Source organism: Gorilla gorilla, chromosome 17 (genome assembly GCF_029281585.2).
Source record: "Gorilla gorilla gorilla isolate KB3781 chromosome 17, NHGRI_mGorGor1-v2.1_pri, whole genome shotgun sequence".
Taxonomy (NCBI): Eukaryota; Metazoa; Chordata; class Mammalia; order Primates; family Hominidae; genus Gorilla; species Gorilla gorilla.
The window spans coordinates 84,623,299-84,650,000 of NC_073241.2; the positions used below are offsets into that span (position 1 = coordinate 84,623,299).

The 26,702-nt window shown below is 37.2% G+C and overlaps 1 protein-coding gene across 45 annotated transcripts in view; it reads right to left on the minus strand.

Annotated features, from left to right (window-relative positions):
• Window positions 1-26,702, minus strand: part of TCF4 (transcription factor 4) — a 367,386-nt gene that overhangs the window by 69,069 nt on the left and 271,615 nt on the right. Inside the window, exon 1 of one of the 45 annotated variants that reach the window (XM_063699243.1) lies at window positions 10,224-10,583. The exons of 42 other annotated variants lie outside the window; for them this stretch is intronic. In XM_063699243.1, the coding sequence (XP_063555313.1) occupies window positions 10,224-10,292 (69 nt within the window). In that variant the 5' untranslated portion in view covers window positions 10,293-10,583. Of the gene's footprint in view, window positions 1-10,223; window positions 10,584-26,702 lie in introns of those variants that run through there. 2 more of the 45 variants (XM_063699244.1, XM_055368192.2) reach the window with 2 other exon arrangements.

The window sequence follows — 26,702 nt, forward strand, 5'->3', positions numbered from 1 at the left end:
TTTTCTTAATTCAAAAAAATGTGCTACTGGCTACCTCAAATATTCTTCCGGAATGAGGAGGGCATAAATAAATGTGAACAACAGCAATTTCTTTAACAATAAAAATTATAGTAAGAATGACCCTTTCATATTTCTTTCCAAGAAATGTAAACTTTGCTAACTAAATTACTTTGTTCAATAATTTTGGATTTTCAAAAACAGAAATGTAAAACCCATACAATTGCTTAAAATTGAGAAGCAGTTTAAAATTCTCAGTGTTGATGAAATTAATGAGAAAATGTCTTTACAAGAAGAGCAGCAGTTTTACACAACAAAAGGCTCAGGATTATTTCTGTCTTTTTTGTCTTCCTTGATAAATTAGCATCTAGTGAGAATTTAAGAGAAATATACAGACAGGCTAAAAGAAGCAAGGAATGTTTCCTATTTTTCTTTTTCCTGGTGGAGAAACATTCATTAAAGTAGATAGTTCTTTGTTTACATAATTAGGAAATATTAGGTCCTCTGGAACTTCCTAATCTATAAATAGACATAAATGAATGTGTGTGTGTGTATACACATATATACATGTGCGTAGATACATATATGTATACATATATACGTATATATGTATATATGTATACATGTACATATATGTATATACACATACATACATCCATTTATTTACTCACATTATACATCTTTATACATCTATATTTACATATTATTTACACACATTATACATATATACATACATATGTGTGTATAGCATGTATGTATGTGTATGCCTGTGTGTGTATATAACATTAAAATTAAAGGTTTATAAAGCATAGAAGTAGGGGGATAGGAAGGAACTGCTTAATGGATACAGAGTTTCCTTCTGGGCTGGGAAAAATGTTTTAGAACTAGACAGATGTAGTGATTGCTCAACATTGTGAATGTACTAAATATTACTGAATGGTTTACTTCAAAATGGTTAATTTTACATTATGTGACTTTCACCTCAATTAAAAAAACAAAATAACACATAGTAGTGGGCCCTTAAGTTACATGTTGTCCTTCAGAAAAAAAATATTAGCAAGGGCCCATCTGTAGGCAGATGGAATTCTAGTAGAGAGGACAAGATGATGGCCAAATTTCTTAAGCAGTAAGCCTTGTTATCAGTTGCTACATGGAACATTTAGGTAAATAATGTAGCTATTATTAGGAGAGGGGGCTGCCTTTCCACTGAAATAAAAACTGCTCTCTTACCAAAGTCACTCATGCTCTCTTTGTTAGCAAACTCAACGTTCTTCATTCTACCAAGAAAATCAACCTATGACTTTTCCCTCATTGCCAAAATGTCTTAAGAGAGCCAAATGGCTATAAATAATGATCCCTAATGTGCTCTACAGAGCAGGAGACATCTTTCTAGATTTGATTCTATCGTTAATAGACAGAGGTTCTTAACCTCTTTCTCAATCTTCAATATTCATTTGAAAAATGTAGTTCATAGCATTTGCCACTGCAACAAGACACTGAGAAAACACTGAAATAATAGGGGCCCTAAGGTATTTAATTTGTAGAGCATGTCCAGTGCCTGAATGATGCTGAAAATATTTTTTGATGTTGATGAACCTCAGTGTTCTTAAACTGAAAGTTTCTTGACATGTGGATAAGCTATTCAGCTCTTTTTTCCAGTAAGTCCAAACAGGATTGTGTACTAATAGTATAATATGGAGAGGAATATGGAACAAATATTGTGGAAGAATGAGCTCAATTTTCATTAAATGTATTTCATCTTCTAAACTTTCCAAGGACTTTTTTTTTTTTTTTTTTTTTTTAGAAATTCATATCTTGGCCAGGCGTTGTGGTTCACGCCTGTAATCCCAGGACTTTGGGAGGCCGAGGTGGGCGGATCACTTGAGGTCAGGAGTTCAAGACCAGCCTGGCCAACATGGTGAAACTCCATCTCTACTAAAAATACAAAAATTAGCTGAGTATGGTGGTGGGTGCCTGTAATCCCAGCTACTTGGGGGGCTGAGGCATGAGAATTGCTTGAACCCAGGAAACGGAGGTTGCAGTGAGCCGTGATCACGCCACTGCACTCCAGCCTGGGCGACAGAGTGAGAATCTGTCTCAAAAAAAAAAGAAAAAAAAGAAAAAGAAAGAAATTCATATCTTATATGAATTATCCAGGTCGTATCCCCCCAGTAAATACTACGGACTCCTTAGGAGCAAAGATTGTGGTTTAAAGCACATCCAACACAATGGGTTGCCCAAAGTAAGCACCCAATAAATAGGAAACAAGGAAGACAGCCAAAGTAGAAGAGAACCAGTCCTTTCCTTCACTTACAAAGTTTAAGCAGCAGAATTTTAGTGTTGAAGGGAAGTATACATCACGCACCCTTTTTCAGAAAAACTGTCCTCTGAATCGTAAGTGGCTTCCATAGGTGTTGTGCGTGGGGTGAACTTCTGGCCTTGTACCAGGAAGAAGATATCATATGGAGATGACCCAGATGTGAAAGGTATCATGCTGCAATTCCACAGTTGTCCAGCACTGGATGTGCAGAATTTCTCAAGAAACTCATCGATGTAGAATTTACGAATATCTCTGACTTGCTATATTTGTGGTATCTACACCTCAGTTTCTGCATCCAGATTTTCTTTTTATTTTATTTTTATTATTATAGGGACAGGGTCTCACTATGTTGCCCAGGCTGGTCTCAAAACTCCTGGCCTCAGAGAATCCTCCTGCCTTGGCCTGTGTCCAGATTTTTAAAATAACAGTTGCAAGAAATTATAATAAACCAAGAGTCAGTTTATGACTTTAATCTTCCTCCCAAAATTCAGAAACATAATCAGAAGTCACAGGCAAGTTAAGACTATGCATCATCTTTGATGGTGTTCCTATTTCCATTGGATGGAGAATCAAAAACAGGTTGGACTGACTTATAAGGAGGCACAATCCAGAATGCAAACCTCAAGCGCATTGACTGCTTGAAAAACTCTCCCATTTCACCTGCTCCCTAATTCTTCCTGTTCTTCATCCCGTTGGCCTACACTGCTCATTTTGCCCTTTGCATGTGTTGTACCATGTGTTGCTGTCCTCTGTTTTATATTTATGATCTGTTTTCTGAAATCTCCCAGGCTGCAGGTGTGTCATTCCTTACCTGGTCACTCTCTATGTCTGGTAGATAAGATACTTGATGCTCATTTTCCGGTGATGAGGACGATGATGATGACAATGATGATGGAAAATTATCTTGCAATGCCTGTTCTCCACTTCTTTACCTTCCTTCCACACTCACTACTTCAATGAAACTGCTCAAGACCTCCTGGATGCTGCAGCCAAATGTCACTTCTATCTTTCAGCAACATCTGACACTGTTGACAATTTCCTCCTTCTGGTCAGATCTGCCTCCCTTGGCTTCTCTGACTCTAAGTTTTCCAGGTCCTCCTATCCGTCTTGACTTTTAAATTCAATTACTTCTCAGGCATACCCATTTGAAAGGCTCCTTGTCACATTCATGATAAAATCTCAACTCCTTAATAGGGCTCACAAGTCGCTTTTTGATCAGGTCACTGTTTATCTTTTCAGTCTCATCTTTTATGTTATCCTTTTGTACCATAAGCTTCTGGCATTCTGAACTACTTCTGGGTCACCGGATATGCCATGCTCACCCCTGCTTCCAGTTATAACCCTTGCATTTTGCCAGCTTAATTCCCATTCATCCTTGCACTTCACTTCCTCTAAGGCCAAATGTGGACTAGTTGTCCTTTGTATATCTACCTTAAGGAGCCTGTACACCCCACTCAATGCATTATCAGTCTAGGTTTTAATAGTCTGTTTGCCTATCTCATGCTTGTCTTGTTCAGGGTTATATTCTAACACCTCACTCATAGTAGGCATTTGATAAATATTAGCTGAATTACTTTATTCTGTCAAACTTCTTGCCACCATCTGAGTGAAGGAGTTAGGAAAAGTACATTAAAGTGTTTTTTTTTTTTTTAACAACCAAAATAACTCCTCCTGAAATAGGAAAGATGAAATCTACTGCCTCTCTGTAACTCTCTGAAACTGATAATCTCAGGCGATAGTGCTAGTCCAAAGAACAGATACAGGATTTCATCCAAGTGCATGTCAATGACTTACCATCAGTGGAAGAAGCCTGAAGCTCTGGCTATTTTTGTTCCTTAAATTCCCTGTGTTCTGCTCCTGTACTTAAAGCCAGATGCAGAGGAATCCCAGGATTTAGAATCTCTCATGTTAGCTCTCTTGAGTGCAATGTGGGAAAGAGAATGAAAACTTCCACTGCTTAGAAGTCTGCAGAGCTCAGGGATAAAAATGAGCAGGAACTCAAGTCATGGTGTAAGGGTGAGAGTCTATGATCGGGCTTCTACTATATGGCTAAGAGAGGGCGCCCTTCATCTTCATCATGTTTTACCTGCAGTGGTTTTTGGCTTCAATTTAATAGCAATATTGTCTTTGGAGCCAGTTTCTTAAAAATGATACGTTTCTTCTGTTATATGCCAGCCACACCAAAGAGGGCCACATCAGTGTGACTGCTCCTAAGGTGAAATGATCTGTGGTGTTTTCTAAAATGGTCTGAGGTGAACAAACCAGGTAAGAAAATGCTAAGATTTGCATTTCCTTGAAATGCAATGTTATTTTTGAGCTCCTAATTGAAAAAATTTAAACTGCATATAATTAAGTGTGGGGGAGTGCACCAAGGTGGCTCACATTTAGGCACATGGTAAACTGATTTGCCATTGAACTAGAAGGCCAATATTAGGAATGGGTGAGCCAAGCCATGCTTTGTGTTTGTTCAATGTCTCATACTATTTTTCAAACGTCATGGGCTAAGCAAAACCCAAAACACATTTTCTCAGCACTTCTCTCTATTTTTCAACCCATATGTATTTCGAGAGAAGTTTAATTCATATGTTTCTGATTTCTTTACATGCAAGTCATCAGAATGTTGTTTTGTAGGAACTATTTGATGTCCAGAAAGCCTGTTGAGTCTTTTCTTTGAGGTTTTTTTTTTTTTTTTATCCCTTAGGATCAGGAAGCCATGATTTCCAAATAGAAAAAAAAAAAAAGAAAGAGTAAAAACACTCATCAGAATCCCCAATATTTTTTCCTCAAAGGTTCAAATTTTGTTTAACAGTTAGAGCGCATAGAGTCTGAGTATAATTCTTTCATTGGCAGGCTTGTATCATACTGTATTTTCCTGCTCCTCATTGACACTGCCTTTCTTGAAGTTAGTAATGTCTTCCTTGTGGATACAAAAGTACATATTTGCAATGTATGAATAACAAGAATAGATCTTAAAGGGAGGTGGTGAGCTCTTCAAACACTAAGTGAATGCATTCTGTAACGTGCTGTCAGGGCTGAGGGAGGGGGTCTGGGTATTAAGAGAGAGGAAAGTAGTTAGCTCCTCTCCAAGAGAGTCTTGTGAAAATAAGCACAATTTTTCACTCCATTAGGCATTGTGCTGGCATCCTCTTTCCTCAATTTATAACCGTAACTCTCTGATTCAAGTGTGGTCTGATGGTTGTTTGCGTGCATTACAAATTATAATATAATTTTATAAATATTTCTCCATTTGTGAATAACTACAAACAAAAAACAAAAACAACAAAAAAAGAAGCAAACAAAAAAACACTAGCAATTTTTAGGACTTCCAAGGACAGTTTGAGTATCCCTACATTGAGACTTTTGGCAAAAGCGGTATCCCTTTTTTAAAAAATAAGGTTTAAGACACTATATATTACATGTAGGAGGGCTTTTATCTTTTAACATCATTGATGTCTATCTAAATTTGATCATTTTAAAAGTTGTATTGAATGTAGTAATATTTTAGAAGACTGAATCAGATTTTAATAGTAGTGGACCGTCTTTTTTTTAAAGGTGCTGTATATAAAAAAGATTGGCTCCTCTGCAAGCTTTCCTAAATTTCAATCTGCAAACCAAATTAATGTTGGGCACGAAGCATCCAGTCGGTATCTAACGCTATCTCATGCCTCTGAAGTGTGTCTCTACAAATATAAACCCACATTTCCCAGCAGACTCTTTGTCCTCTGTGAGGCGAGCCAGATTAGGAATGCTGGTTCATCTGAGTGAGAACTGAAAGATTTCTACCTATGCTTCCTTTCAAGGCTGAGATATCTCTATTCCCTAAAACTCTTTTCCATTTTCCCATTTCAAAACCAGAATGGTGTTAGGGCTGAGAAGATTCAAAAAAGTCTTCTCAAATCAAATATCTCTCCAGCACAGCTGCTGTTAAGTGACCCACCATGTTCGAAGACAGGCTCACAACCCATATACTACGGTTTTTTTGCTATGAGCCCCTAATACTATATATTTCAGGAAAGCAATGTTTTTAGAAAAAAACCCAGCAAATTAAACTTCTCAGTACATCACTCTTCAAACGTAGCTAATAGTGGCATGAGCAGCAAACAGAAATGTTGTCTTAAGCTATCACACTGAATGATGATTTAAGGGTACATATGTGTGCATTAAATATCAGGCAAATAACCAAATAGCTACTATTAAAACATGTGACTAGAGCAAATAAATTAATTGCCAGTTGCTCTGATTTCAAACGTATCTCTGAAAACACTTATCCCATTGTATGAAGATTGTGAAATAGCAAAATATAATTGTCATCAAGACCCTTTAAAAAGTGATTATTTAATACACCAATCTCTACAGCATAAGGAGAAAGCTGGAGCAAAGAAAAAAAAATGTAGCCTCATGAAGATATACATTCAGTAACCATTATAAAGATATGGCCAATTTTCTCTCTAGAGTCGATCAGACAGACATTTCCCTACAATTTAGGTCAATAATTTAAGTTTTTTAGTTTCTACTACCTTTTGATAAAGATCAGCTCTAATATAAAAATAAATATGAAGAAGTATGTCAAGCAGTGTGATTAGGTTTCAATAGCTGGCCTTCAAAACTAAAAATTCATCTCACATTTAAAAAACTTTCTTGGCCAGGTGTGGTGGCTCACGCCTATAATCCCAGCACTTTGGGAGGCCGAGGCGGGCGGATCACTTGAGGTCAGGAGTTTGAAACCAGCCTGGCCAACATGGTGAAACCTCGTCTCTACTAAAAATACAAAAAATTAGCCGGGTGTGGTGGTGGACACCTGTAATCCCAGCTACTTGGGAGGCTGAGACAGGAGAATCGCTTGAACCTGGGAGGTGGAGGTTGCAGTGAGCCGAGATCGCACCATTGCACTCCAACCTGGGCAACAGAGCGAGACTCCATCTCAAAGAAAAAAACAAGCTTTCTTGGGGGAGCATGTTTTCTGCTTTTTTTTTTTTTTTTTTGGTTCTGGTTTGCTTGTTTTCAGTTTAAAAGAAGGAAGATGTTAATGGCAGCATTTACTCATGAGATACCACATTATTGTTTCAAATGGTATAAATTCCTAATCGTGAGTAATATTTTGAAATGCAATAGCCAAAGTGAAAAAAGTCAAAACCTCATGGGCTGCCCATCTTAGAACAGATTACCAGACAGGTAAATTTGAAAGCATTATAGGAAGATGTTACTTTGAAACAACAAAAAAAATGTTGCTGGGTAACATTCAAAGTGCCTATAATGTTCTTTTCTCCTCTTTGCCTCTCACCATTCCCCAATAGTAGACCCTCCCTTGGCATATTCACAGATGCAATCCCTGCTGAGCCGCAGTAATGAGGAGTACCCCCTACCATCACAAATTTAGTAAGAGAGAAGTCACTGTGTATGGGAGATGAGTCTCCAACATCTTCCTTCTGAAGGGAAATGCTCATAGAGACACACATGCCTCACTTGCTTTTCCATCATCTTATGGCCTGGGATGTACAGAAAGATGGAACCCCAAAGAACTCCTAACCATTATCATCATCTTCCTGTCCCTATGCAGCAGATGCACAGATTCCAAGAGGTGTCTTAAATGAAATACACACACATACAGATATATATACACACACACACATACCCCACATTAATCTCTATTGCTATTTTTCAGCATCATTTCGATGTTTAACAATCTGAACTAATAGCCATTTTAAAACATGTCCCAAGCTTCTGGAGGGAATCTGCCCCCTATGCCAACCATTTGTTTCTTAACTGTGGTACACTTCTGACCATCTTGATGGACTGACCTGCTCTGGGACTGAACAGAAGAGTGGACAATTTTTTGTTTGTTTTAATTGAAGGTCCTTAATGTGGGCCACATGTTCCTGGCGGTCATTTGGAAGGCAGGGGCAGGGAATGCAAAGTGGCAGGGAATTGGGGGTGGGGGAGGCATAAGTGGGGAGGGGCTGGATGATGAAAAGACCAGTTCCACAAGCGAAGCACATTAGCAACCCAGAGTGGAAAGGGCCGGAAGGAAAACCCACCCACCTCACCCCTGCGTTCATTCTATCAACCTGCAATTGCTGCAATCAAAACCATATGTCGGTTCTTCCAGATCTTTCTCACAGGACAAACATGCGAAGGGCCTCAGGCCTGGCGTTGCCATCAAATGGTAATTGATACCATATGAGCCACAAAATAGAAAAGCACATGCAAACAGCAACCACTCTCGCGGCACCCTCCTCCCTCCCACCTTCCAATCCCCTGCTTGGCCCCTTGAGAGGGATGAAATTGCAGGTCTTGCCGGGCTGCTAAGTGCACAGTGCACCATGAAAAACAAGTGTATGTGGCTCCAGTAACCACCTGTAAATCAGAGAGAAAGGAGGGTCCACTAGCCAAGAGCTCGTCCCAGAGAACAGGCGAAGCAAAAGGTCACTCTGGGTTAATACAAGGTCATCGATCATGGGGTAAAATGAGCACAGGTGTGAAGCAGATCACAGGCCCAGAGCAGGGAATGACCCCCCTGGTCCCTCAGCACATCCGGCCTGGAGAAAGCTCGTTACCACTAAGCCACATCTGTCTTCCTCCCCTCCCACCAGTGAGATAGTGGGAAAGTGGAAACCACTCCCCAATTACAAGGCAATTAGAAGAAAAGTGACCCCAATCCCGTATCTGCTGCTCTGCTTTTCTGAAGCTCTTTTGCATCCCATTGTTCTCACAGCAGAAAAAAAAGTCAAGAAAACCCGCTGAGCTGGGGGTTCTGCCAATTGCTGGTTGAATGTAATACAGTAGGTAAAATCCGTCTCTTATTTCCACCAACACTGACAGAAGTACAAGTAGCATACGGCTCTCGCCTCTGCATGTATATATTTTCTTATTAACTCGATCGGGCAGAAATTTGCAGAGATTTGTTTGGATTTAGAAGTCACAACAGAATGTCAGTTTCACAAACCAAGGCTCATTCTGTGGTGAAATGTACAGCTCTGGACCCAATCGTTCACCGCACACAGCTATTTGTTCCAATTCCTCCAGCAGCCGCTTCTGAACAAACAACTAACTTATTCTAAACACACGCAACGGCTCTAATTTTTCTTCCTTCCCCCTATCCCATTATATGTGATATTCTAGTCTTATAGATCTTATGAAGTTTAAATATTTTCCAGATGGGCCTAGGGAGCACAGAACCGTGTAAACACTTTAAATTATAAAAGGGCCAACTAAACACTTAAAACAGAAGAGGATGATGATGAGATTCTTCTTTTGCAAACAGTAATCTAGTGAGCTAACACCAAAAACTGTTAAAAAAAAAAAAAAGGGGGGGGATTCGGGTGGGGGAGAGATATCAATTCCCTTTCTCCCCCTCCAAAACTCTTGGAAGATGAGCTGATTCATCCTCGTTTAGGTTGTATCTATTTATATCTTTTCTAAGTAAACCGTTTCTGAGAAAAAAAGATGATTTAAGCTCAATTTACAATTCAATACATCACAATGGTAAGAAACAAAACCGTGGTTGTAACCGAATGATAAATTCCACTGTCCTGCAGAGGGAAAATTAATAAGGCCTATTAACTCCGTCCGTTTGCCCTGATCCTCAGCAGTCCTCTATTCCTAAAAGTCTGGCCACAAAAGACCTGAACAAGGTGGCACTTGCCAAGGACCCTCAGCCACGAGGCAATCCAGGAACATTCGTAATGACAGTCAGCACCAATCCAAGAGAAAAGGACGTGAGCAGATGAAGGTGGTAAAGTAACCCGGGCAGAGCGAATTAAAATGAAAGTTCTGGTGAATGCCAGGGAAGACAGAAGTAGTGCAAAGCAAATGGGTAACATACAAGTCAAAGCAGCACAGTGCAGCCCAAGAGGTGTCAAGTCAGGCAGGCTCGGGATAGACCACTTTGGGGAGACTCTGACCTTACCTCTGCTTTCCCTTCGTGGTCCAGGCAACATAGCCCTGTATCTGAGCATCTGCATTGTTTAAATTTCATCCTGTGTTGTTGTTTGCTGATTGGTCAGACATGGCTGACAGCATCAGAACTTCAATCTGACACACAAGGAGCAAGCAGGACCACAGCCCAGAATTCATAATGGGAGGGAGAGAGGGAACTTCATGCTGGATATATGAAACTCAGACCTGCAGATGTCTGCTGCGAGGCCTGTGGCTGGCCTAGGGGTGGGAGGGCCTAGGATGAGACCGGGAGGAGGGCATGAAGAAGGGGAGGTGGGACAAGCCCAGCCACCCAAATGACCAGGCATGAGGCGTCCCCTGGATAAAGCTGCATCTGGAGCCCGTTTAGCAGCTTCCTTCTTGCCACTCCCAGTTCCTGTGACCTCCTGGGAATACAGGAGGTCTCCTTCCCTGAATGCCTTTTTTAACAGAATAAAAGTGGTGTTTTCAGTTTGGGGCAATGCATTTATTTCTCAAAATATCTGACATTTTCCCAAGTAGAGAGAAGCTACTAAAGAGAGCTCAGTTGTCAAAAGCATCCCATCCAGATTTCTCTTATGGTGAGGAATGGCCTCCAATTTAATGGACTTCCTTAACTCTTTGATAGCAGTAAAGCAAAAAAGTAAAGGAAGAGACAAAAAGGTTGAAGGTGTTTAAGACGTGGCAAGAAAACTTGCCATAGAAATAATGAAAACAGACAGAAAAGAAAGAAAATAGCTTGCAAGTGGGAGAGGAAAGAAGAACCAGTACTACTGAGTTACAGGCTAGGTCTTTATTCTGATTCAAGTGCCTATTCCTTTCCAGGCCATGAGGAGCCACCTGAGACTCACTGAAAGCAATGGTGGCTGGCTGCAGATCACCTCCTTCTCTTCCTACTTCCAACCTGGCTCCCAGTACGTACATACACACACACACACACACCCCTACACACCTGACCCAGCTACTGGCAATGGGTGCAACTGAGTTTACCTGATGTAAAATGCAGGATCGCTTTCCCTCCTGAAAGTTTATATGTAGGATTATCACCTCCAATTAAGGGTCAGTGTTAGTCTATTTAAACTTTTGCCTTCGTGTCCCTACTACATAGAATCATGACTGCAACTCTAGGGAGGAATATCAGTCGAATATAAAAATCCAAGCAGACTTCCCTAGGGCTCAGCAAAGAACATTACTTGCAATTTTTCTCTTTCCCAATTTCTCCTTTTCCAGAATTCTTTGTTAGAATTTTGGGGAAGCTATCATGGATTCTGTAATAATTACAGAAGAAGAAAAGATATAAGGTGAAGTAAGGACAACAGTGCAATAAAAAAAGATGGATAAAAGTGGCAGGATTTGAGGATAAAATAATGGCTGAAGAGATCAGGTTATTAAAATAAACAAGTGAAATGGACAGAAAAAAGGAACAAGACCCTTTGGCTGAGGGGAAGGAAAAGGTTAACACAACATGAAAATCAAGATTTAATAAAAATTAATCCTTGAAAACACCATCACTGATTTAAAATCAATTTGAAATAGTGAAATAGCAGAGCAGGACAAAATAAATCCATCTGGTTTAAAATAAAAGAAAACCTCTACCACAACCTTCTCACCTCTTCACCTCCAAAAAAGAAAGAAAGAATCTCATTTTCCTTTCTACAGTGTAAACATTAGTTATATGGCCTAATTTTCTAAATAAAGCTGGAAAGACAAACCAGTGAAATCGAAAGAGTTAAGGAAAGGATATTAGCATAAAGGAAATATATATGAAAATTAGAGCAACAAAGCAGCAGGAGCAATAAATATAAGTAAAGCTAGAGGGTCAGTGTGAATGGCAGAAGTTGTGAATAGGAAAAGAAGCCCAGAAGGAAGGAAGTGGCCAAGGTGGTCTGCATTTCATTCAGTGAAGAAGATGGTATGAAAGAAACATACTAGGCAAGCATACAGAAATGACTGAACACCAGAAAACATAAACAAAAATATAGGAATTCGATGTGAGAGTAAGACAAATAAACCTAATGTAACAGAGATCAAATAGACATTGGAAAAACAGAATGCAGTTTGTCAGAAGCATTTAAAAAGTGCCTTAAGATACATAGAATTATAAATACAGTTTTGCTAAAGGTATGCTAAACAGCACACCTTTACAACCACTATAGACTGAGGAGATTATATGAAAACAATATCATGCATTTCTTGAATCTACTTCCTAATTAAAAAAAACTGTCCCAACTTCCAAGATCCATTTACAATTGCATGAGACAACAACGAACATATCACAGAAGGGCAGAATTCCTTGTCAGGAATGAACCTAAGTAATGCAAATGGTAGTTTTTTGGGGCACATTTCATTATCCAAGACATTCAAGGTATTAAAGGAATATTCACGCAAGCACCTCACCCAAGACCAAAGGAAATCTTTGGTCCTTATTCAAAAGGTTCAATCTACTCATGAACTAGATATGGGAAGGATCAGTTGAGAAAATGTGATTTAAGAAGAGAGCATTTGTAGCGTTAGCTCTGAAAGCCTGAACCGCCTTTCAAGCTCCTGGCCTAGTTTTTAACTCAGAAGAGGATCAACTTTGTTTCAATGATAAACCAATAATTGCATATTTGGTGGAAAAGTCTACAGCTCTGTCAAGCAGCAAAGGAAGCAGGGTGACAGCAGTTTCAGGTGACGGGACACAATAAAAACAATGAGGAAAGAAAATGTTTGCTTTTTCTGTCAACTGAGATGTCAGTACCCATTAATAAATCTATCTGCTAAAGCTACTCTTATTCATGTGGGACATCACCAATTTAAAGTAAAATAAATTATCTTTAATTAAATGGAATTGTCGTCTTCCTCCCGCTATCATCCCCAATTATTACATCCTAATCAACCCTTTAGGGAGAAGGCAAGAGAGAAGGCTGAAAGGCACATTGACTATAAACAATTTCTCTTTCTGTCAACTGGTAAAATTTTTAATTTTAATTATTGATTATAACTATAATTTTTCGATCTAAGTAATGAAAACCACAAAAATTCTGTCACTTACAGGGGGAACACTGTACACGGTCATTTCCAAATTTCCTTTAACTCTTTCTCTGTAAAAATTTCCAAAAACCAGAAGAAATCACTATAAACTAAGCAAATTATCTATTTAAACCTAATCTATTACTTTTATTTCCAGTACAAAAGTACCAGTTTCAATTAATACTCCAGAATGCACAGCACTAACTGAATGCCAGCTAGGATGTATGTTTTTGGTTGTTAAGCTTTCAAAAACTAGGATTACGGAATGGTATCAATTTATGTTTAGACAAGAATGGTATATACACTTTAAATATTAAGACATGTAACTGGATAAATGGAGGTGGGTGATCTTATTACCAATGCTTACGATTTCCTCTGCCCCAGTTTTCAGCTCCCCTAATTCTCTTTTTTTGTAACTTCACCCAAATTCTAACAAAAGCAATGTGTATTTTTAACCAAGTGATTCATATGAAATATATGCTATTATCAGTTTCCAAACTGATAGGATAATGCCCTTCAAAATAAATGATGAAATCAATAAGTAAATGAAGTAGTGTGTCACTCCCACTCCAAAGATACAGAGGTGAACTATTTTCCCAAGAGTGACAAAGAATGAATTTAGGAGCAACTGGGCACACCTTCATTTACCGTGCCCCTTCCGACTCTACTCCCAACAACCAGGTTGGATTTTGTTTGCTTCACTTTTTGTTATAACTATAGACTTTGCAAGGGAGGGTGGGGAGTTTTCTTTTCACCTTCCATGTAACAACAAAATCAACCACTGAAATTGGGAAGTGAATTATTAATTATTTGTTCTACACAGAAGATAAATGTATCTAGAATAAACAGGTAAGGGTGTTGACTGTTTTCTGACTGCTTAGTGTTACTTTTAAAAATGTAATTTTTTCAGGGTGTAGTACTGTTTTCATTTAGCATGCCTTTGAATTGCCGCCTACAGAAGTAAAAAAAGAAACCACAGCTATACAAGCCTGCTGACTTTCTTATAAAAGAACCAGTTTTTAACTTGTTTATACTACTGATTCCAAATGAATTCAAGATGGTGGCTAGTTAAAGAAAGCAAGCCCATGCCAGGGAGTTTGATCAAAGAACTTCAATTCAGCAATGTTCAGTTTTAATTGACCACTAATTAAGCTACATTAGTCCAAGAAAGGTCTGTATCACTTTGAGTAATAAAGAAAAGAATTAATTTAACCCTGTGTCAGTCAGCTTTAGTAAATTCATCTGAAAGCAACTTCTCAAACGACAGGCATGAAAGAGGTGTCTAGTGTTAAATGCCAAATGTGGTCTACAGAATTCAGAGAAGACCAGGAACTCCGTTTTCAAGGGTATTTGTTACTTTGCTAGTGATGTCACCTTGCAGGTATAATTATCTTCATTACAGATACAAAGATGTCAGCTTTACTCCCTGGGTTGCAAAGGGTTGCTTTAAAATTGGATTCAAAACATGGCATCATACCAGCCACAGTTTTAACTTTCCTGTATTCTAGACAAAAATAGAGTGGATTTGCAAAATCATGAGAATTTTCAAAGGCTTGGAACTCTCCTTCTGGGAAAAGTGAGTTGAAGACTGGGTGGGGGCAGGGGGAATAAAACAACTGCAATAACACCACCAAAAAAGCTCATTATAATTAGGAACCACAAGCTATGACAACCATGACAGCAGCATTAAAAGTCCATGTGTTAAAATAGTTCATTTCTGAAAATCCAGTTGCAAAATTTTTATTTTCCCACACATTGTACATCAAAATTTTTTTATCCACAATTCTGATTTAAAAAAAGGCTTTTAGGAAGAGGGAAAAAAATTATAAAGCAGCAACAAACTCCATTTCAGGATTTAACATCAAGATGTAAGATATAAGAAAACACTGCTTTAAAACTTGGGTGCTTATGACTGGTAAAGTCCTTCACATTAACTCAGAGGTAAATGACCTATGGTCTTATGACAAATGTCAAATAGTAAAAATATGTTTAAATTTTAAAAGTAAACCCAAATGTCAATGGTACGCTCGCTTCTATTTTATATTAATTACCTCTGCCCTCCAAGCCTGCATGAAGAGCATTGGCTGTTGTATCACTGAAAGCCATAAGGGTCAAATACTCTTGAAGAGGTGTACCCTGTGGCCTCAACACACATTATATTTCGTCTTAATAGTTTCTGGCAACCAAAGACTGCATTTTCTACAATAGTATTTAATAAATAACATTTTTAAATCATTCTGCCGGTACTCATTAAAATGCACTTGTTTGTGAAATGCAATAGTTAGCTCTATGAAACCAAAATATTAATGCAAATTGGAATTTCTAAGTTTAAAGTGGTATTTGCATAACAGGAACTAAACGTGGCACAAGCTGAAAGAGTGCACAGCACACAAATGCTTCTCAACACCATAATTATTACAAACAAAATGATGGCTTACATATATACCATTAGAAGCCCAAGGCATCTGCCAGTCTGTGTCACCATAGGCTTACAGTGCTCCCAATGTCTAGACTGTAGCAACGAGAGGATGATGGGGAAAGCTCTGGAATTGTCTCACCTGTTAAAGTAGCACAGGTACAAGGCACCAACAATCTCATTCCCAGTGCTTCATAATAGCCTAGGGCTAGCCCATTCATCTGTTGCCACCTATGGTTATCACTGAAAAGTAATTAATATGATTTTGAGTGCATGTATGAATGAACATGGTCTTCAGCACTACCAACGCTAACTGGGCACATTTGTCCAACTCAGTGATGCAGGGAATGGAAAGATAGTATGTATGTACGTATGTACTTACTTAAGTACTACTTAAGTGACACAACTTTATAACAACATAAAGTCAGGTCAGGGACTAAATGACTGCTAAGGACCAGATGGACAGATGTTTTCATTTACTATGAAAAATATTTGGATTATGTGAGTAAATACATATTTTTAAAAAATTTTAGATCCAAGGGGTATACGTGCTTGTTGTTACACGGAATATTGCATGCTGCTGGGGACTGGGCTTCTAATGTACCCATTACCCAAATGGTGAATATTGAACCCAATTTAACTTTTGATAAAATACTACTTTTTACTAAAACAGCAAGAGCAGAGGTATGAGCTCTGTAAAATTTGGCAGAGGCCAGCTCTCTCGGGAGCATTCTACCCAAAGGTCTTGTCTAACTGTATGTATGGACATATGCCCGTATGGTGGATGTGACACATTCATTAGGCTGCATAAACATTTCTTGGTTGTCTACAATATGCCAAAAGGTCTACAAAGATGCATTAAGACATGGTCCCTTCTGGAGGGTATCACTGGCTGGAAATTCAAGGTCCCCATTGTGTGCAGACAGGCAAAGGGCTGTATCCTTTGAAAAGTTTGTGTAACTCAAGCTCTAAATTTAAATTCAGTTGAGATAAGCATTCAGTAAAGTGCTACAAGGTAGCATTAAAATGTCAATTCTTACATCAGATATTTGACAATAAAGCTAAGAAAAATGTAAAAATATCCTGTTGGAATATATAGCAGCAATGACTCTATTCTGTCATGACCCACATGATCTTCAGCAAGTTATTTAATCCCTCAATGCTTCCATTTCCCAGGCCAGCACCTCCCCATGGAACTTTCTACAATGATACAAATATTCTATATCTGTGCTAATACAGTAGCCACTGATCATATATGAAAACTCAGTAATTGAAACTTGGCTAGTGCAACCAAGGAAGTGATCTTTTTAAAGTTTTATTTAATTCTCATTGACTGACATCATTTATTTATTATTATTATTATTATTATTATTATTTTTTTTTTTTTTTAATTTTAGAGACAGGGTCTTGCTCTGCTGCCCAGGCTGGAGCACAGTGGCATGATCACAGCTTGCTGCATCCTCAGCTTCCTGGGCTCAATGATCCTCCTGCCTCAATCTCCTAAGTAGCTGGGACTACAGATGAGTGCCACCATGCCTGGCTAATTTTTTTTTTTTTTAACTTTTTGTAGAGACAGGGTGTCCCAATGTTGATCATGTTGATCTTGAAGTCCTGGGCTTAGGCAATCCTCCCGCTTCAGCTTCCCAAAGTGCTGGGATTACAGGCATAAGCCACTGTGCCTGGCCTTCATTTGAATGTTAATAGCCACATGGGGCCAGTGGCTACCTCACTGAACAGGCCAGGCTTTGCCTGTGAAATGGGATGATGACTCCTGCATCACCTATCTTACTGAGGTGCAGTAACGATCAAATTAGAACTGGGCTGAGAAAATGTCTGAAAGAACCGAAGCTTACAACTGTATTTTACTGGGTATTAATTATTGCTACAATATTTTCTGTAAGCTTTATTTTAACTGTAAGCCACTTTCCTAATAATTAAAAGTCACAGTAAGATTGGTTTTATACTCCATAAATGTCTGAGTTAAATACCACACAGGCAAGCTTCCTGAAGCATATTCTAAAAACACTGTGTAAGCAAGTTATTGTTCTACAATTATTCAGAGGGACAGATGGACTATAAGAGAAATACTGAGAGTGCAACACAGATAATCAATGATTGATCAAAAAAAGGTCAATACTCCCTCAAATAGTTTCACTTACAGGAAATTCATGATTTAAAAAAATTACCATCTTCCAGAAACAGAAATATTTAAATAAAAAAATTACCATAAAAATAGTAATCTTTATTACTTGTCTGGCACACAAAAAGAATGTTAAAATTTTCTTTTCAGTTGCTCACTTTGAGTACAGACAATGCTGTACAATAAAAGGTGGAAGACAGTTCAAAATAAATGCCAGTTTAGGGCAAACTTATAGATGGTTACAGATGTGATGTACAAAGTAAACCTAAACACATCAGTGTGATTTTACTAGAATGTGTTGTACCAAGCTGGATAGGGAAACAGGAAGAGTGAAGTGCAGGGTCTGAGAATGCCTGTGGGAAGGAATTGAAATTCCATTAGCTAATGGGCTAAGCAATAAACGAAGGCATATCTGCACACCAAAGATATACTGCAAATCAGAGCTGCCATTCCCGTGCCCAGCCTCCATATCTACTCTCATTAAACCTTGGAGAACTTTGTATATCATGGGGAGGAAATTGAAGAGTGGCTCAAGTTACTGTAGGCTTGGCAACTAGCTCCAAAATGTGGCACCTAAGGAGTGAGGTCTAGAAGTTGGCAGATGTAAGACTCAGCCACCAGATCCTGCCACCTTCCTCCACAGGGTGCTACAGAAGGCAACTGAGGTTTCAAAATCACTTCCGTATCATGGCCAAGAATTATCCACATTGAGGGGAAGTGCAGCAGTGGCAGGGAGAGAGGTCCCCAGTTGTGAGGAGGTAAAGGAGTTGCATTATTGGGAAAGCTGAAAAGAACATCTTCAATGTTGGCTTTAAATTTTAATCTTTTCTTGATAACAGGCGATATGATGTTATGATGTTAATGATGATGCAAACAATGTCCGTAATGACAAAAAACTTAAAACATAATTATTAATTAGTTTCTTTATGCTAATTTCTTCTTTCCACTTTATGTCCTGTAGGGAAAAAATGGTAATACACTTCCTCATTTAGGATGATTCAAGACAAACCAATAGTTACACTGATAGAGGGTTCTAAACATTTTAAAAGGTAAGACAAATATATGTTTAGGGTATGCAGACATGTTGTGTTACTGACTCAACATATTCTAACAGCTGCTTTGAAGCCATTCCAGTTGGTTCACAAATAATGTACAATATTTAATACACTATAAAATCTCACGTTTTCATGGTAAAACGTAGAAATACCTGGGCAATGCTACAGTGTGCTACGCCAAAACAAACAAACAAAAAAAATGTTTTGGAAACAAAAGAAAAAAGGAAAGAAAAGAAAAGGAAAAGGGAAATAGAAAAGGAAAGAAAAAAAACAAAAAAAGTTATCCTCTATAAATGCCTCACAATGCCAAGATTTAATTATGGAACTTATTATTATGGAAATTATTATTATTTAATTCTTAAGGTCCAGATACATTACTTTGCAAGCAGGACTTCCCAACCTCAGCACTTCTGAGGGTCTGTCTTGCACGCTGTTAAGATGTTTAGCAGCATCCCTGGCCTCCAGCCCTAGATGCCAGTAGCAAGCTCCTGCCTGACCCCCACAGTTGTGACAATCAAAATTGTTTCCAGATATTGCCGTATGTCCCCTGGGGAACACCCCTGTTCTAAAGATATATGTTTGTAATCTTAGTCCGTCAGCAACAAATATCCACTTTGATTTTCTTAAATCTTCATATAAACAACGTCCATCTCTAGGAGTATCTTCTTTCAACTAAACAAGGAAATAGCCATTGACACCCATGATCACTTAGAATGTGATAGTCTGACTTTGTGATCTTATGGCCCTCCATAGTCTTAGCCTCTAACTTTGACACAGGTAATCTATGTTCACTCTGGAACTTTTAGAACCAACTCTATAGCAGTCTTGATTATGTGACAGCAAATATTTTATCATTTTCAACTAAATGTTCTGAACTACATGCAATAATCAAAATAATACTCTGTATAAAAATTTCTGATGAATAAACAAGTTTGAGTAATAAATAATTGGCATTATCTATTACTGTCTAGTTATGAAATCTATCCATCTATCTACCCACCCAACCATACTTTCTCCAATCCAGCCATACATTCATCATCATAAAACCTGTCATGCTTTCAATTCTGATTGAGTTACACAGGTAAAAAGCCTAGGATCGGCCAAAGAGTTTAATCTACATAGCTCCCTATTGGCAATGCATCTGTGAAGACACTGTTGTCTATACATAATTCCACATCAGGCCAGCTATATATTTTATATACTACATCATCTAACTCAAAACAGGAAAATATCTTAATGTATAAATGTGTTTAGGTTTTCTTAAATTGGTTACTTTGTTAAATAGGTAATCTATTGAGAGATGCAAGATTCTAATATGGATTATCCTGAAAAGGTAAACATTTAAACAGACCAACTGAACCCAGGAATCACCATCTAACTTTAAAACAGGTTAAATGGATCTTCAACGTGAAGATTAAAAATGTATTAAAGATTCCAAAAACAAGTGCTAGCCTAAAGCTACTTAGCCATGATCTATTTGCCCTTTCTCATCTGTTTTTCCTTTTTCGTCATCTAAAGATAATGGAGGAAAAGCACCATAAAACCAAAACTTCCTTCATAAGAAACAATTCTGTATGGTTTTGCATTTTTCAATGTCATATCTGAAAGGTAAGGCGGCTTCTCTAGTCTAGAGGTTAGGATATCATAATGATTCATGTAAGTCATCTTTCTTGGGGTTAATTAAGGAAACTGAATCCTAAATGATTTTATCAGCAAAAGTGACACTGTAAAGTTGGGCCAAGAGGATCTGCTATTACAGGAATCCTTTAAAATGTAAACGCATTTAACAATCATGCACCTATTTCTAGCAGTTTTAGCTCATTCCCTGGAAGCATGCAAGAGGTGTGCTGCACTTTGCAACCTCTGGGAAGTAGGATTACCAGATTCACATCAACACATCTAATTTTACAGTTACCTTATTTAAGTTTTTAATACGGCACAGGTCTTTTTCTCAGGTGTTAATAGAAAAATCAATTTTAAGTCACAACAGCTGTGATCATTTTAAATATCACAGCTGTCATGAGTTGAAAATAACCAATTTGAACATACAAGTTTCTGCTGCAAATGTAAGAAAATGGAAATGTGATGGAATTTTATCTTTTACTCCCTCTGAAGCTGAATGTCTAATACAATAGTAGAGTAATAACTTATTGGCTTTAAAATAAAATCAGGCTCCCATTTCTTTACTGACCTAGCCAACAGATGGCTCAAAAGAACAGAGAAGAATATCATTTTCAAGATACACTCCTATGGCAACTGTGGAACATGTTTAATTATGGAAGTATTAACTCAGGAAAGAGTGAGTTAAATAGTTGATATCAAAATTGGGAGTTCTTTTCTGTAAACATTTTGTTGTGAAGCCGGGGGGAGATTAAGTGGGATCCATGCTACATATTAAGTGTTATTAAAATCTAGGAATTTAAATTATTACACAGGACAAAGTCTAAACTGATATGAGAATCGTGTTAACTAGTATCTTGCAGAAAATAATGGCATTGTATCTATTTCTTTGCAAACTCAAACTAGCCATTGGATGGCATGAAATAAAAGTTCCTCTCCCTTCCCCTTCAATCCAAATTTAATGTCATTAACGTTTCAAAGACTATAATGACATTCCTAAAGAACTCAAAATTTAAAAAAGAAAAGCAAAGGACAGGGAAGGCATTATTTATTCTACTGGCTGAAGAAAGTTTAGATATTTCTGTGTGAAATGAATTACGGACAATGAACACCCAAGAAATTCTAGAATTATTATAACAAACAATTATTGCCACCTATGCTCCAGGGGAGAGCCGGGCTCAAGTGTTTTGAGAAATGATATTGCATGATTAATACAAGGAAGAACTCAACCAGAAGAAAAGTATAATCTTATACCAAAGCCTTGGTAATGTTACACAACTTTTTCAAAATGTTTTCAAGGTCTCCTAACATCCTGGCTGATATATAAGTAGAAAATAAAAATTTAAAGTATTTTCATCCCAGATCTTCAATCCTACTTCAATGAGTTTGACATTTCCCTCCCCCCCTTACAAATTCACAGAGTAGAGATAAAACGTTGGCGATATCTGCAACTAAACAACTTGTATGAAAAAAGTTGACACCAATCCCCACCCCATTTGGCTTAGGGAAGTTTAGTGCAGCAGGTAGAGGGAAGCCCTAATATCCCATATTATTTGCATATTAATTTCAAAGCTACATGAAAAACACTGTAGTCTTTTAATCACATCAACACACAAAAAGGCACTACAAAGTGAAACTACACTTGTTACACATTTATCCCAACCCCCACATCACACAAAGGAAGCCTAAGAAAACAGCATCCATCCAGCTCCTTTAATGCTGAGCCTCCACTTCTGTAATAACAGGTGCAGAAATAATAATGTGCTGGCCAATCAACTTTTTCCTCTGATTTGTCAGTTTAGCTTAATAATGCCATTAGGAATGTAAACATTTCTGCAATTTATATTTAAAAGTCAATAAAATAATGGGGTGCAGAATTTATCCTTTTTAATTTTTTAAGTAATACATTTGATTATTTTAATCACGTCAGTACTTAACTGGATAGGGTTTAAATACACATGTAACATCAATTTAATTTGTTTTATTTGTTAGAAAAGCTATTGAGTCATACAGTATTTATTCTCCCTAAAAAAAAAAAAAAAGGAGAAAGGGAGTACAGGGCACTTGTATCTTGCTTCCCTTCTTGGAGATGGGATTCTGGTGCCTTCCAAATGTCTTTCAGTAGGAGCATTTTAAAATGGTAACCAAAGAGGTGAAGATCCAATACACACACTAGATGGCTGACAATAAAAAAAAGGAGTGTTTCCATACTGTGGATAAACTTTATTGGGCTACAGTAATAGGACTGTGGTTGGTAAATGCATCAACTATTTTTAAAATGGTGTGAGAGTTTTTCCCAACATAGCAATTCCCACTTAAACAGGATCATTATTGGTGCAGTCATTCAGTACTCTATAATTCTCACCCTTAGGTTTGTGGAGGTGAAAAAGCCAAGTCAAATGTTAGCCTCCACTGTTAACATCCCCTATTCATTTTCAGGTCAGCTACAATGGAAGCAGCTGGAATTCAACTCTCCCCACTCTCTCCCACCAATTACCTCAACATGCCCTCTCTCAAGATGAGTGTAATTTGGTCTCTAGGAAAGCACAGAGCTAGGTCCCTGGAGGATGCCAGCCAAAGCCTGCATTTTTTTTTGGTTGAGCCTGAAATTAGACCATCATCTACACTGCTCCCACCTCTGACTTCTCAGGTGTTCAAACCCACTCTTTAGCCCCCTTTTTTTAGGTGGGGAGAACAGAGTTTAAAGTAGTATACTCTCCTAAACAGAATGTTAGAGGCGTAGTGTCTCTTTTAAGTCTTTTTGGATTAAATACCTCAATGAATATGTGCAGATTTCTTTAAGAAATTGGGAAGAATAGGAAGAAAACTAGGTAAACAGAAGCAACACAGCATTTAGAGACAGAAATATCAGAAATGTGAACTCTTAAATTCTAATCAGAATGTGGTACTGTGCCATAAATACATCTGCAAATAAAAGGTTGTAGTTTGGAACCAAGTCATGGATCTTCAGCACTGCAAAAAGGAAAGTCTCCAAAGTTTAAGTGGAGTTCATGTATAATTCTCAAACCACTTTCAAGCTCAAAACCAGTAAATTTCACCTTAAGTATTCTTCAGATGAAAAAAATTGTTCTGCTTAATAAAATGCCATGGTATCTATATACCTAAAACGATATGATAATGTGCCAAATAGTTTATTACAGAATTTGAAATGTTATAACGCCTACAACCATGGACATTTTCTGCAAATTCCAAGTATCACTTTCAGTAGATCACTTCACACTAAAGGAGACAATTTTATACAAGTATCTTTTCCACTTTTGTCACTACTGATCTCTTTCTCCTGGTATACAAACAACTGCTTTTTTTAGGACTATGATGATTTCCTAAATAGATTATAAATGTTTTATGAATATACAGATATCCCTTTTTTTAAGTAATCAATAATGTTTATCAAAAACAACTTTAGCCTGTGTCATCTTAGAGTTATGTTTGAAGTATTAAGGGCTAATAAAGTGCAATTAAACATATAAAAACTTGAAAAAGCTTAAAACTAAAATTACTTTTAAACTATGTTGACTGTGAAAGATTATTTATTTTGTAACTCTGATAATATTGGAGGGGGAAAAAAAGGCCCAGTAATCTTTTATGTGTCCGCATACTGAAATTCTCACAGGTACAAGGCATGCATTTAGGTCAGCTGTGCAGAGCAAATATATGTCTCCACTGTATTTTCTTCTTAAGGCAAAAGTAAATCTGAATTCTAACAACTTTTACAATTGCCAGAACCACATCTAAAATCTCTAAATTTTCTGAATCAGAAAACAAGAGATTCATTTAATAGATCCCTGATGGCAGCATGTAGACCATGTATTTGACCTACAATAGTGATTCTAAAGAACTTAGACTGCAGCATTGTTTTTCTTAGTGGCAGAGCAGTAATAGAAGTTTCAAGTAGGCTTGGAAACACACACATACAAAATTCATAATAATGAAATATGACAGTGTCTAAAATCCAACTATGATCAAGCCATTAAAAGATAAGTTATAAAGGAAGACATCACTTATTCTCAAGCCTCCATCGTGGTACTACAATTTAGTAGAAACAAAACAACAACAAAAAAAGCCGAACAGGGGATGTAATGCAAACCACATTTATAGTGGAACAGGAAACAAATGATTCTTCAGCACAATTTCCTGTAGATCAGTTGGAAAGGTATTTAAAAGACTGCATCAACTATTAGATCTTTTTTCCTGACCACTTTTCTCCCCAACCCTCTTTCTCCTATGCCAATGTCCTTTCTCCTAATTCTGCCTGCAATAATGCCATCACCCAGCAACAGAAGGATGCTTTACCAACACTATATTTAAAATGCTTAGACCTAGCAGAAATTAGGAACTAGATAAAATTAACCAAAGATGTAACTGATCCATATTTTTTCCCTGAGAAATAAGCCTCACAGAAACGTTCAAACTGGTATCTGCGAATCTCATGCAGGGATTTTGAAAATTTAATCAGAGGCAGGAAGGCAAGATGTAGCCACAATGTCAAGATTAAGTGTCTGGTGAATTTTTATCAGCTTATACATAAAGAACAAAATCAACATAATTTTGTTTTAAAGTAATGAAGCATAAAAAAATAAAAATTTCATTGTTATTTTTAAATGGGTAAATTAAAGTGCCAACTATATAAAAAAAAAAGCTCACGAAAAAGCAGTTTTTCCTACATGCTTTCTCTTTGATATGTTTTATTTTATCGAACCAGTGGGGAATTTAAAAATTTGATTACTTTGTGGCCTAAGCAAATTTTTGCTGTGTAGTAGCAAGTAAACAGCAATTTAAAAAAATAAAAGCATTTATACTGGCTGCTTTCATTTATAATCATGGTTCTGAAAATAGTAAGTATAAGAAATATATTTTTAAAATGCCAAATGTAATTTGCATAGTTGACACTCTACTGGAAACTTTAAAACCCAGTGGCTACCTATGTCCTATGTGTGGCTGTTCCAACCAACTGTGAGGTTTGGGGAGGAAAAAAAAAGCCATATGTAAAATGTACTGAAAAATGTTATTAGTGGCGTTATTTAAAATTAATCTTTTTATGTTAGCACTTCCTGTGATAAATGAGAAAAAGCTAAACTCTTCATACCCCAATTTTCAGCTTTAAAAAATTTAGGTTGCTGACTGATATTGTCACTTATTTATAGGAAAACTTTCTTCTAAGAATACATTTCCCAATTGAGAGATTCTGATATTCAAATATTCCTAATTTTTCACCTTAAGCAGGACTCATAACATTATTTTATTCTTTGGCCTTGATATCAGAAATAATTAACATCCAGTTTCATCTCTGAACTTTATGGACTTGAAAAGCTGCATAATATGACCAATAGTCAGAATATAAACATAAAAAGCTCATTACCATTTACTTTCCGAGATTTGATGATTTGACAAATAACTATTTCAAAACAACTACTTTGAAACATGGTTTGAAGCTTGTTAGTATAAAGCAAAAAGAGCAATTACAATAATTACAGGTTTCTCTCTACGGTTTAACACATGCACATGCTGGCGAGAGCTGATGATGTGATCTTCAATTACCATTACGAGGACATTTCGCCACTTTTGTTTTCAGTTTTATTTGCCATAATTTTATCTTCATGGATATGCTATAATATTAGATATGTGAAATTTGACCAAATAATCACTTATTAAAATTCTTCTTCAATGAACATGCAAGAAGCCATAAAGATCAAAATTTAGAGCTAGAACTACACTTATTGGAGAGCAGGTAATGCCTAATACTTCTTATAGCCTTAATAACGACAGACACATTGGCACACTTTGATACAAGCTTGTATTTCCAACATAAAATAAGCTACTGATTTTCTCTGCAAAAAAAATCTGTTTCGTAGTTCAGAAGTGGTGCTTTAATTTTTTTTTTAAGCTTAGATTTGGATCCATTTGTATTTAAACCTCTAATGCAGAGAGGAAAAAAAATCACGAAAATTATTTTATCAAGTTCATGAAACTCTCACCTGAGGAGAAACTGATTTTTTAAAATACATTCTGGTTTATATCCAAAATTTATTCTTTGATAGCTCTTGTGTTACGATTTTTTGTTAAGTATTTGTTTCAGAGTCCACACTTCTGGACAGGTACAGTTGTTCACAGAAACAAGGAAAAATTTTGTTGTGGGATATGGACATGGAAACACTTCATAACTTAAGGTAGTAAAAAAATTCACATTTTTTTGTTTGTCCTAAAATA